The sequence below is a fragment of the Pleurodeles waltl genome, chromosome 6, assembly GCF_031143425.1.
Source record: "Pleurodeles waltl isolate 20211129_DDA chromosome 6, aPleWal1.hap1.20221129, whole genome shotgun sequence".
In the NCBI taxonomy this organism is placed as follows: domain Eukaryota; kingdom Metazoa; phylum Chordata; class Amphibia; order Caudata; family Salamandridae; genus Pleurodeles; species Pleurodeles waltl.
Genome location: NC_090445.1, coordinates 1,013,961,525 through 1,013,974,609, shown reverse-complemented (window position 1 = coordinate 1,013,974,609; position 13,085 = coordinate 1,013,961,525). Strand labels below are relative to the sequence as shown.

The 13,085-nt window shown below is 42.2% G+C and overlaps 1 protein-coding gene across 6 annotated transcripts in view; it reads right to left on the bottom strand.

Moving 5' to 3' along the window:
* Positions 1–254: 254 nt before the first annotated feature.
* ARHGEF16 (Rho guanine nucleotide exchange factor 16) overlaps positions 255–13,085 on the bottom strand; it is a 369,976-nt gene continuing 357,145 nt past the window's right edge. For all 6 annotated transcript variants that reach the window (XM_069239932.1, XM_069239933.1, XM_069239936.1 and 3 more), the window contains exons 14-15: positions 12,912–13,013; positions 255–3,045 (exon numbers count right to left, since the gene is read on the bottom strand). In XM_069239932.1, the coding sequence (XP_069096033.1) occupies positions 2,906–3,045; positions 12,912–13,013 (242 nt within the window). In that variant the 3' untranslated portion in view covers positions 255–2,905. The remainder of the gene's footprint in view (positions 3,046–12,911; positions 13,014–13,085) is intronic.

The following is a 13,085-nucleotide window of genomic DNA, read 5'->3' as shown; positions in this document are numbered from 1 at the left end:
ATGCATGGCTGAATTACTTAGGTTTTCTGCACTGTACTTTTTGTAGGGTTCAAAAGTGAGCGTCCTTCAAAGAATCGAAAGCTCAGCTTTAGAGTCAGGAAAAACTGGACTGATTTGTTCAGCCTGTTTGTTCCAAGAGGAGATTCAGGTAGTGGTGTATGCGCTATGTATGAACGTCACTGATTCCTTTTCATACTAGACTTGGTCAATTATAATGTGAAGGATAGCTTTACAAAAAAAATGAGTACATCATGTGTGGACACATCGTTGAAGTATTATATTTTGCGAACTGTACATGCTTGCACAAAACTGCTAACAGTACGTTATGATATATTTCACTCTTTGGACAAAATGTCTTTCGCCTTGTACTTTTATGTACATCACATTCCTGTATTACAATCATGGCTCGGATAGACGAGTGTGTGCTCTACCTGAATAGTTGTTGATGATTTATTTGACTAGAACAATTCGCATAGTTACATAATGTAAACCTGTGTAAATTTCAAGTAAATTATTTTACAAAATTCTAAAAGACACTGAATTAGTGTTACTCAGATCTAAATTTCGCACATCTTGGCTGTTTTCCTTTAGAAGTAGCACAACATTGACAAAATTACGGTCGACATTAGAATAATCATCACCATACATATGTATCTTACAATTCACCAAACATTACAAAAAAACTGTACAATTTACAACAAGCGGTAGCATGCTTCTTAGGTGCTGACAGAATCAACCCCTCTATTGAAATACTTTTAAGTGACATTTGAAATATGGAGTATGTTTGGCTGTTTAGTCATTGCAAATAATTGAAAATCACAGATTGCGATTATCTAATTACGTCACACCTTACTGAATTCATTGTTTATAAAAACTCATCTACATCCTTTTGCATCGATCAAATGGAATGCATGGCCATCCTTTTCTTACAGATTGGAAGCACATATATAGTGTCATATTCAGTAAAACTGTGCAACATGAAAATGGCACTGGGAATGAAAATATGTCCTCACTTATTACGCAAATCCTTTAGCACAGGGAGGACTGTCCAAAATTGAAAAGGAACTAAGCGCTAGAAATACACAGACTTATAATGGAACTCAAACAAATTTCATGAAATATTAGACATCAAGACTTGATACTACTAAGACAAAAAATGAAGCACAATTCACTTTTTCGAAAAGCATGGAGAACTCTACTCTTCTTTTATGTTGTGTCTCAAAATCATTAGGTTCTGTGTAATGACAATGGTGGTGTTTGAATTCATAATCATGCACATTAAAGTACCAATGGCTAGTATTTTCTAGTCTTAAGGGGCATTTTATATTCATACCAACAAAATGTTAGTGAAAATATTATCAGCAATTAATCGTAACATAACATTTCATCATAGAAATCTAAATAGGGGATGCCCAAAGAGTTGAAATAATCTTAACCTCCAGATGTGCTCTGTGAAGTATGCATCCAATCATTTATTCGATGAAAGTAACTTCATAGAAAAAGCAACACTTTGGCAAAGTTAGCAAGGCTAAAATACTTTAGTAAAGATCACCATACAGTGCTCCTGAATCCTTAGATTACCAAAGTGGCGGCTCGGTTTTCAAGACTATATATATATCATCAATTCAGACGATACGCTAAAGGTGCAACCATTCACTAAATTGATACAAGGCAATATACGTTTAGTGGGTTAGCAATGTCTTCAATAAGTAAGGACCCATTTAAATGTATTAAATGAGTATAATTAATTTAAATGAATCTAACTTTTGGACTCATTCTTGTATGCATTCATTGGCGACACGGACTGATATATTTTTGCAGATGGGTGAATCACACAACATCACACCCAGAAGCTACCAGGGAGCAGAATGTCTCTTAACCTGATTGGCAGGGGCTTTTGGCACTGATAGTCATAGCAGGTGTCAAGCAGCAGCATAACCATCCACTGAACCCAGCACTACTTCCAAAGCAGTGATCTTGGCTGTACGCAACCACATAACCCTAACTGATAACCCTTACTAATTTAAAGGCGTGTTGGAAAGCCCTACAATCTGATATTATCCATGGCCAATTCTAGGTCCTTTAGATAAACTAACGCTGCTTTAGATTTCCTCAAACCAGTGCCAAACATTCTTTGGGGAAGAAAATTGAAGATTTTCATTAGAACGCTATTGTAGTCTAAGAAAGATTTATATATTGGCAAATGCACACTTTCACTTGAGCTTGTCAGCAATGCCTTTTGTGGAAATACAATTAAAATATCTCCCTTAAATCCATTTTCTGTACAATCCTGAGGAATGTGCCGCTTGTCTTCTGTGATTCTTCACTTGGTCCTCTCAAAGTGCGTGCTGCATGCCAATATAGTTAGGCTATCTTCATCACAGCTCTTGCTTGGCGAAGGACCGTTGCCATCATGTGGAGTGTGACAATGATCAAGGGAAGCAGCCGATTCATCCCAATGTTTACAACAGTTCCAAAAGGTAAGAAGTCAGATACTGACGTGATCTAGCTCTGCAGCATCACACCAAAATACAGACACGCTGCTAATGCTCCAAATGACCACAAGCATTGTCCACATTACTGGCAAACACTCCTGAATTTCCTTAAATGGCACTTTGATATGATATCCGTCGTCTTTCATATTCCCAAGGCAATCTAAGGCAAAAACTGGGACCTCTTCCTTGACCTCAAATCTCGTTTGTGCCGAACAAAGAAGTCAAAGGGAAATAATAGATGGTTAATTCTCCCTTCAGTCAGTAGCATGGAATATGGCAACGCATGTAACCAAATAGGCTCGGCAGAGTACAGTTGTATAGCTACATCAATGAGCCAGGTCGTCACCAAAAGATCTGGCTTTCATGTCTTTTCCATTTCATTTCTAATGGACAATCCACATACATATCATCTATACATCGGTTTCTATCCGCAGCCTCTCCATGCGTTGGACATTGCGCTGAACAACATTAATGTTGGTGATTTCTTTTGCACATGCTTGAGGGAACCACCCCATCTCACTGTCTCTTATCCTTTCACCTTGGTACCAACCTGCAATAAAAAAAACACAGAAATATACATTGAACTTCAGGTGGGTCTTGGGACTATCACTGGATATTAACGATAAAGCACAGAAGAACTGATCATTTCAAAATTAGCATTTCTTTTTGCACCCTTCTCTCAACAAAGTCCCATATATCTTAAGGGCCCTTATTAGTATATGTTTTATTACTGGGTATTTGCCTAGACTAGTGTTTGACAATTACTTTGCTTCTAGATGCTTATATAGATAGACTACGAACCGCAACTGTGTTCACTACTAACAAAATTGATCTAATTTCTCCTTTGACCCAATGCATTTTGATCAGGGCCACTGGGATTACGGCACGGGGAGGTCCAAATTATGCAACAGGTTTGACTAAATTAAGCTGCAAGAAAAGGCATATAATGTGGTGTGAAGCACATTTTGTGATAGCATTGTTTCATTAGTTTGTTATTACTGTGAGAGCAAAGGTTTCAACTCGCTAGTACTAGGTTAACTAGGTATTCATACGTACCAACATAATCACTGGTAACTGTAGTAAGGAGCATTGGCAAAGCAAACAGGGCTTGCCTACGTGAGATTTACTGATTTTCTTAATATTGTTTAGCTATGTTGCAAATGGCTAAAAGTAATGTAAAAAAATAAAAAGCTGTATGACACAGCCAGCATTTTCTGTGATATACCATTTGTTTTTAATTTTCAGATATGCTGCACCGAAGCTAATGCTGCTGTACAGTATGGCTAAAAAAACATTGACAAAGCCAACAGATGTCACATAGGCAAGACCAATTGGCTTTGCCAATGCTTGATATGGAACCCATTTGGTAAGTTGGAAGTATATGTATAATGTTTACAACGGATGAAGTGCTACTGTTATAGAATAGAGAATGCCCTTGCTAAGGTGTTACTGTGTCCAGATTCAGAAGCATTTTAGGACCATACGAAAACTGTCAAAATGTGCCACATAAATTTGCTGAATGTAACATAAGTTGTAGGTAGACAGAAGAGTCCAATAGTTTACAGCTTTTATTACAGTGATGCTTTAAGCTATGTGTTACTTTGGGTGCAATGGTTACAAAATAATCAAAAAACACTCCTGACTGCTTGTTTAACAGTAAAATATAACATTAACCAGTGTTCAGTGGGTTTTCCTAGAGCGTTTGGCCTCTGTGCCACTACACCTACTGCTCCATTCAAATCGTAGCTCCTAGTGCCTGCAAGGTAACTGCGCTTGTGACAGTTTGCCTAGTGGTAGCATATAGAAATAATCAGTGTTTGGTGGGTTTCCTAGTGCTTTTGGCCTCTGTGCCACTGCATCTGCTACACCATCTAACTCATGGCCCTAGTGTCTGCAAGGCAACATGATGAAATTCTTTATATCCATCTATCACACATCCAAGCAGGCAGCCTCTGAGACACTCTCCAATCAGGTTTCTGCCAGGATCACTGTACAGAAAATTTGATCCTCCAAATAGTTGATGATTCCCTTAGACTCCTTGACTCCGGCACCAAGTGCCTCCTGGTCCTCCCGGATTTATCTGCTGCATTCGACACCGTCAGCCATCACGACCTCCTTCGTATTCTTGAACTACGCATGGGATATGGAGAAACGGTCCTCAACTGGTTTTCCTCTTACCTATCCAACCGTTCCCAAATTGTGAAAATGGGCAACTCATTCTCTAGACCAGTCAGCATTCACCAAGGTGTCCCCCAACGCTCGATTCTCTCCCAAACCCTCTTCAACCTCTACCTAGAACCACTGTGAGTGATTCACAGAAACTCTGGGATTCTCTTCCACCTCTACGTCAATACCCAAGTATACTGGAAAATCTCATCCCCAGAGGACATAGCCCTGCTTTCAACTCTAACCACCATTTAAAACTCAATCCAACTAAAACAGAATTTCTTTTGATCTCACCTCAGAAAGCAAAAACACTTCTACAAGAATGGATGACCAACCTTCCCGCCTTCGTAGGCTGCCCTGCCATTGTCAAGAGTGCTAGATCACTCTGAATCACCCTGGACAATCATCTTAATCTCCAAAGCCAGATAGCATCCATGGCCAACTACGCACAATACCAACTTTGGCAGCTTTGGGGCATCAGACAAATGATTCTGGTACAAGACCTCAAAACAGAGGTTCAGTCTCTCGTTCTCTCTAGACTATCGGATTGAACTTCTCTCAGGCATTCCCAAAGTTAACCTAGGCCCCAGCGCAACACTACGTGCTGCAACACGCTACGTCGTAGGTTTCAAGAAACTTGACCACATTTCCCCTGTCTTGCTAAACCTCCCGTGACTCTCCACTGAAACGCAGGCCAAATTCAAAATTGCTTGCATCACCCACAGAGAGCTGCACTCCTCTTCATTCTCCTATCTCGAGAAACTGAAAATCTACAGAGCAAATAGGGGCTCAGGAAATGCCCAATCCCTGCTCCTGAAACCCCCACCTTCAGATGAGAACGATACATGAATCAGTCCTTTTCTGGCAGCAGCACTAGAATCTGAAACTCTCTGCTCCCCCACTTCATCTAACCACCTTACCAGCAAGAAGCACCTCACGCTCTTCCTATATAATAGGCATTTTAGTTCATTCACCCTTAACCAGACATATTTACTTTCTCGAAAGCGTCCTGATCTGCTTCGTTCAACTGTTCATGCCCTCCGCCCTATTGTTGTATCTATGTCCTGTGATAATTCCTATATAATTACACTGAAGTAAATGTCCGAGTTCAATTATTATTAATGTAACCCAGTGTAACTCATTAGTCTATGTGTTGTAAAGCGCTAGGATGCTTTCGGGCCATGTCCGCGCTATATAAAATTGCAAATAAATAAATAAGAAATATCTACTAATGTATGTGTTCTGAAAAATGCACAGTTGCGGACGGTATGCATAATTATTTTGTAGGTAAACAAACAAATGCTTTCATGAAAAAGTGCCTCTAAACTTTTCCAACTCTACAACTCTCCAAAACAAGTTGCCACAGACGTTATATATAAAGCATATGCTTTACAAATCAAAGTGAAAACCAAGCATTGTTAAATTGTGTTACAATGTGGCTGTCTCTTTTCTGTAAAAAGATCTTATACTGTGCTTGAGTGTAACAGTGTAAACTGCCCAAGATCATCATATGTTAAGCTGTCGCTGAGACTGAAATGCTGTTTTGTACTTTGTTCCTAAAAAGGCAGGACAGCCTAAAACAAATACAGCCAGCAAATAGGAAGGAAGAAAATGTGTTACAAACCTCAAAGCCAATGGCATGCGGCGGGCAGAATGCATTCCCTGGTCAACTTTGTGAAATTCCATAAGATGTCTTTAGCAAATCAGACAGCTGTCTGGTAGGCTGCAAACTAAACAGGTAGAATTTTGTAGCTGAATATGTCCTACCTCAAACATCCACGTATTACCTTCTTCATCACAAAGCCCTCAGACAAATAAAAAGCTAGGCTGATGTTTTTTGTTCCAAACAGAAGCAGTACTAACACAATTTCCTTTGCAAATGTGATTTCTACTCCTTTTGCCCTGTCTGCCAAAATAGTACCTATTGTCTCCTTGGTGCCAAGCTCACTTATTACCTGGTCTCTCATTGCTTCATCAGCTGGCCTATTCACTTGATTCCCATCACATGGAATTACAACCCCCCTCTTAACTTTTTAAAAACATGTTTTTATTATTTTCCCCAATGAAGGACCAATATATATATCGAACAGGGTTAAAGCATCGCTAGAAATTCTGGTGCGGGCCACTTTCCCATCACAGGAGCGCTATATGAAAGGAATCCAGCCAGTGAATGTAAACAAGAGAAAACGAACTTCAACAATTTACATCTGATTCCAGGCTTAAATAAACATGCCATAAGAAGAGACAACAAATGACATGTTCATACATAAGCCTTCATCCAGAAGCCTCAACCTTTTTGGAATTTCATCTGATAGCCTTGACTCCAATCCTGTAACTTGCACAGAGATTAAGGATGTTTTCCTGAAATGTCTTAGATCTGGAATACCCACTTTAGAGATGACATAAGTTTTACTTGTCAACAGACTGACCAAGCTGTTACAAAGTTCAAGATTTACTAGACCACAAATACCATCTTCTGGTCTAAACGGGTTGAGTTGCGAAATAAATATTATCATTACTGTGGAGCTTTGGGTCTCAAATAGACTCTTATGCAACTAACAGCTTGAGATCTGAAAGCTTTCCTAAAAAACACCAAGATCAGGATTGGAAACCCTAGTTAGTTACTGTTTCCTGAAAGTGGATTTATCCAATGGACTGAGAGTAAGGTGAGAAAGAGGGCAGACAAACTTCCAGGTTGAGAAGGCTTCAAGTGAGAATGAACTGCAGAGAGGCACAAAACATGACTAGCTACTAAGAAATATGATGTTCAGAAATGTGTGCACCAGAAAATCTTAAGAGCACAGATCAACTGATCATTATGGCTGGAACCAAACATCCCATTGCTAGTAAATGTGGCATTGCAAACTACTGGTAAGGAATCCAAATGGACGACCAAACTGATGAATATGAGACTAGTCATTTCAAGGACAGCTCAAAGAGCTTCAAAGGCAGTCAGAAGAGAGGGGAGAACATCTAAAGAGGGATCAATGGAAGATAGCGCACTGGTGAACCAACAAATAAGGTACAGAATAAAGAAGGATAGTGGTGTTGGCCCCAGTCACACTGTTATCAGTCTCAATAGAGCAGCGTACACAGCAGGTGGATGAAGGAGGAATCAAACCTCTAGTGCATTGGACAACTGAGCTTACATTAACCCACTCTATATGGAGGGCACACAAGTTATATTCTGCAGTTCACATACTTATCAATGACTGGCAATTCATCATTCAATACTGATGCAAAGTGGAAAAATGACGGAATCTTTGAAACCAGGAAAAGCCCAGAAGCCAAAGTCACATTGCTACTTGTGATTGTTTCAATGTGCTTTCCCATGACTTTCTGGAATCTCAATAAGTGAAAAGGCAAAATTTCCGAACTTGCCAGAGTAACTACATCTTAGAGGACTAGTCCTATTGCCTTTTTAAACATGGTGTCATATGAAATTTTAATAATGTCTTTTTAGATTACCAAGCTGCTGACAAACACAAATGCCACAGTCTCTGCTTCAAGTGAGGTTTGTGGTACCATAAAATACTTAAAATACTTACAGTGGTGCCTTGAGTGTAGTGTGCACCAGAACAGTTATGTGATGCTTCAGTTAGTGTTCAACACACACACATTAAGCTACTGAAAAGCTTTCTAAAATGGAGGAGGGTCAGGTTCCAGACATGAATGTAAGATCCTCATCACCACCAATGGTGATTTTGGCAAATGCGCTGGACCGGTCAGTACATTCCTTCCTCAAACTAGGCCTCAAAAGAATGATTTGCTTTGTGCAGTTTTACCATTGTTGGATGTCTGCATTGTTGAATAAGGAGATCAAAGGGTGGTCTGGTCATCATTGTCATCTACGGCACTTGAGCGTGTTTAGGGGGCGTTACACATTTAGAATAGACTTCCTAAAGCCAAGAAGGTAATATCTGACATTATTCCCTTGTACACCAGAGACCAAAAGGGCCAATGCATGCAAAAATTTCGAAAGTTCAAAAGGTAGTGGTGAGTGCTGTGACTGGCAAGATGCAAGAATGAGTGAGTGTAATAAGTAAGCGTGTTGTAGAATATGGGCCCCTGGCTTTAGTTTGTAAACAGAGCACATAGCTCCAAGTATGTGCACTAGGGTGAAAAACAACATCGGGGCCTCCACATCATGAAAACACAATCCATGTGAGGACTTCACACATGCCTACATTTACAGATAGTGCATGAACACAGATGTGCAGCAAACAGGAAGTGTGAGACAGTGAATGCCGGTTTTAGCTAATTGCTTTTGTGAATGTTTCAGTGATAGCTTGCACACATGCAAACAATCTACTCATGGGCATGGGCCTAGATTGCCATACTAGTGATAAAATGCACACCTTTGAAAACTTGCTCCATGCAACAAATAAACACAATCAGTATTACACATAGGGGCCTAGTCGCCTTCATCTATAGTAGGGAAACACATCCTCTGCGGGGCAAACCGCACTATCCGCTATTTGAGTAGGTGGAATATTTTCTGCAATGTGCCTACAGGTGGGTCTTAGGAAGTACGGATTGTAGAGAACTTTGGGAAAGCATCTGCTACAGAAAACCTGTGTGGGAGGGTCTTTTGAGAGTGCCATTTGGAACCGCCCATCCATAACCCAGGCTACCACAGCCCTAGGTGGAGGCCTCACATTGTGCTGGGAACAGTGAGGTTAGTCCAGCCATATTACACAGCCTTGCGTCTCCAGCCCTGCAGGGAAGGGGAGGGGGTGAATGTCGTCAAAATACTCTTTGGAGTTGTCCATCCTGGCACTCGGAGTGGTAAAGTAAAGAATCAGGCTGGTTAAGTCTCTAACACCCGAGAAAGACTAGATGGTGAATTTCAAGCCAACAGTAAAACACCACAATCGTAATCATTGAGCTTTTTTACTGTGGGAACCTGTGAATAGTTAAATACTGTAACAATGAGTCATTAACAAGCGTGCAACCTTTTGTAGAAATGCACAGACAGTAAGCATCTTACTACCTCTATTACCTAACCTTAATTATCATTACTCAGAGTCCAACTGGTTCTCATCACAGATCCAGCCATGACTTGGCTCCTTTCTTGTATTGATCCAACAGCACGTGGGGCTGGATACATTTCAGGATGAGGATCAATACAGATTATTTTATAGAGACAGCAAAGCGAGGAGCCAAACATAGTGGTGGGCTAAAGGACAGGATGATAATTTCATTTAACGATGGAGTTATGCACCATTGACTCCTGGGTGAGTCTGCATCTGATACAGTAGGAACTGTGACGAAGGGGTGTGAGGAGAGAATGCTGGTGGGGTGTGAGGAGAGAATGCTGGTGGGGTGTGAGGAGAGAATGCTGAAGGGGTGTGAGGAGAGAATGCTGAAGGGGTGTGAGGAGAGAATGCTGAAGGGGTGTGAGGAGAGAATGCTGAAGGGGTGTGAGGAGAGAATGCTGAAGGGGTGTGAGGAGAGAATGCTGGTGGGGTGTGAGGAGAGAATGCTGGTGGGGTGTGAGGAGAGAATGCTGGTGGGGTGTGAGGAGAGAATGCTGGTGGGGTGTGAGGAGAGAATGCTGGTGGGGTGTGAGGAGAGAATGCTGAAGGGGTGTGAGGAGAGAATGCTGAAGGGGTGTGAGGAGAGAATGCTGAAGGGGTGTGAGGAGAGAATGCTGAAGGGGTGTGAGGAGAGAATGATGAAGGGGTGTGAGGAGAGAATGCTGGTGGGGTGTGAGGAGAGAATGCTGAAGGGGTGTGAGGAGAGAATGCTGAAGGGGTGTGAGGAGAGAATGCTGAAGGGGTGTGAGGAGAGAATGCTGAAGGGGTGTGAGGAGAGAATGCTGGTGGGGTGTGAGGAGAGAATGCTGGTGGGGTGTGAGGAGAGAATGCTGGTGGGGTGTGAGGAGAGAATGCTGGTGGGGTGTGAGGAGAGAATGCTGGTGGGGTGTGAGGAGAGAATGCTGGTGGGGTGTGAGGAGAGAATGCTGGTGGGGTGTGAGGAGAGAATGCTGGTGGGGTGTGAGGAGAGAATGCTGGTGGGGTGTGAGGAGAGAATGCTGGTGGGGTGTGAGGAGAGAATGCTGGTGGGGTGTGAGGAGAGAATGCTGGTGGGGTGTGAGGAGAGAATGCTGGTGGGGTGTGAGGAGAGAATGCTGAAGGGGTGTGGGGAGAGAATGCTGAAGGGGTGTGAGGAGAGAATGCTGAAGGGGTGTGAGGAGAGAATGCTGAAGGTGTGTGAGGAGAGAATGCTGGTGGGGTGTGAGGAGAGAATGCTGAAGGGGTGTGAGGAGAGAATGCTGGTGGGGTGTGAGGAGAGAATGCTGGTGGGGTGTGAGGAGAGAATGCTGAAGGGGTGTGAGGAGAGAATGCTGAAGGGGTGTGAGGAGAGAATGCTGAAGGGGTGTGAGGAGAGAATGCTGAAGGGGTGTGAGGAGAGAATGCTGGTGGGGTGTGAGGAGAGAATGCTGAAGGGGTGTGAGGAGAGAATGCTGGTGGGGTGTGAGGAGAGAATGCTGAAGGGGTGTGAGGAGAGAATGCTGAAGGGGTGTGAGGAGAGAATGCTGGTGGGGTGTGAGGAGAGAATGCTGAAGGGGTGTGAGGAGAGAATGCTGGTGGGGCGTGAGGAGAGAATGCTGAAGGGGTGTGAGGAGAGAATGCTGGTGGGGTGTGAGGAGAGAATGCTGGTGGGGTGTGAGGAGAGAATGCTGGTGGGGTGTGAGGAGAGAATGCTGGTGGGGTGTGAGGAGAGAATGCTGGTGGGGTGTGAGGAGAGAATGCTGAAGGGGTGTGAGGAGAGAATGCTGAAGGGGTGTGAGGAGAGAATGCTGGAGGGGTGTGAGGAGAGAATGCTGAAGGGGTGTGAGGAGAGAATGCTGGTGGGGTGTGAGGAGAGAATGCTGAAGGGGTGTGAGGAGAGAATGCTGGTGGGGTGTGCAACTCCTAATGAGCCATGAGGCACTGCAACTCGAAATACACAGGCTACAAAATATGGTGTACCAAGAATGCTGTGACTGCAAAAAGACCGTGCTGTAAACTGAATGGATTAGGAATGTATTTCCCCAGATCCTTGTACCTTTATGAATAAATATATGATGAAAATTATTCCCCCGATACTATCAGCAAAAGATTCACTCATTTTGCAACTGTACTTGGTACAAATATATGTGTGTGTTCTTTCTGCGGAGTTAATTGTCCCAAATGTATTTCGGAGCTTCTTATTCCTGTAAGGCAAGTTTGTTCTAATCCCCTCAGAGGACCTTCCAGTGAAAGTATTTTCGATTTCAAGCACGGGATATTTGTAGATATTGCTAACCGATGCGGCTCAGCAGCTGCCCCTGCCCAATTACTTCCAGAGACAGGCCGGGCTGCTGTTCAACCAAAAGCTTCAACAAAAGATTTTATATTTTTTTTATTGCAATGCAGCGCCCACCCAGGGCGCAGTACAAAGACAGATGTTCATCTTGCCAATTAATCAAAGACAGCAACTAACTGAACAAAATGCCAGTTTCCAAGTTCTGATTTCTCCGTGGATCAGCCATGTTTTGACAATTCGTGTTTTTTTAAATACTGTTTTTTTCTCCCACAGTTTTAGAATAAATACCACTTTCTTGTAGGAAACGGATTGCAATTTAACAAACTGATAGAAATTGTAGTTGCGAGGAGATAGTAGGGGTTCTGCTACCTATTTCTATGGGCACATGTTTTTTTTTTTAGAAGATGTCCAAGTAACACCAAAACTGTAATACCTCTTGCATGCGGGCTTTCCTGTTCCCAGTGTTCCTTTGCCATCCAAAAATACAAAGTCGGGAGGGCATTAAAAAAGAGATTATGGTGGAGGTCCCTTTCTGGTCTTGCAAGACATCTTAGAGAGGATCGTAGTATTACTAAAGGCTAATGCCTAATTTCGCCACAGCAAGCACTCAACAGAAGTTTTGTTTTCTCCATTCAGTTTCCTGTTCATTCACAGGCCTCTTGTGTGTTTCATTTTGGAGATAAGTGAAGAGGGTTGGTACTGATGCAAACCAGAGTAGATCTGGAAATTGTACTGGTTATATCATGTGCCAACAGTATGTATAACACATGAATCAGGTAGTGTGACTCCTATCTGTGTACCACCAAAGCAAATTTAAACCTACTCAAGATATGTTTACCACCTGTCAAAATTATGGTGCATTTAGTGGTAAACTGGGTTACGTATACCTTCAGGTATAAGCCTAATTACCCTCAACCTCAACTTCCATTTACAAAACACTTTCAGTAGGCAACCTACCGTCTTCTTCTTGTAAAACAAGGACGACATCGGATTGCTGGAGGGAAATTTCATCTGTCTGTTTTGCAAAATAGGCTTTTGTGATCTCCACCTGACGCAGACCTAGAATGAAGAAAGAAGATGAGAATCTTAGGACTAACTTTAGATCACAATGAGGTTTTTACAAGTTGGCTG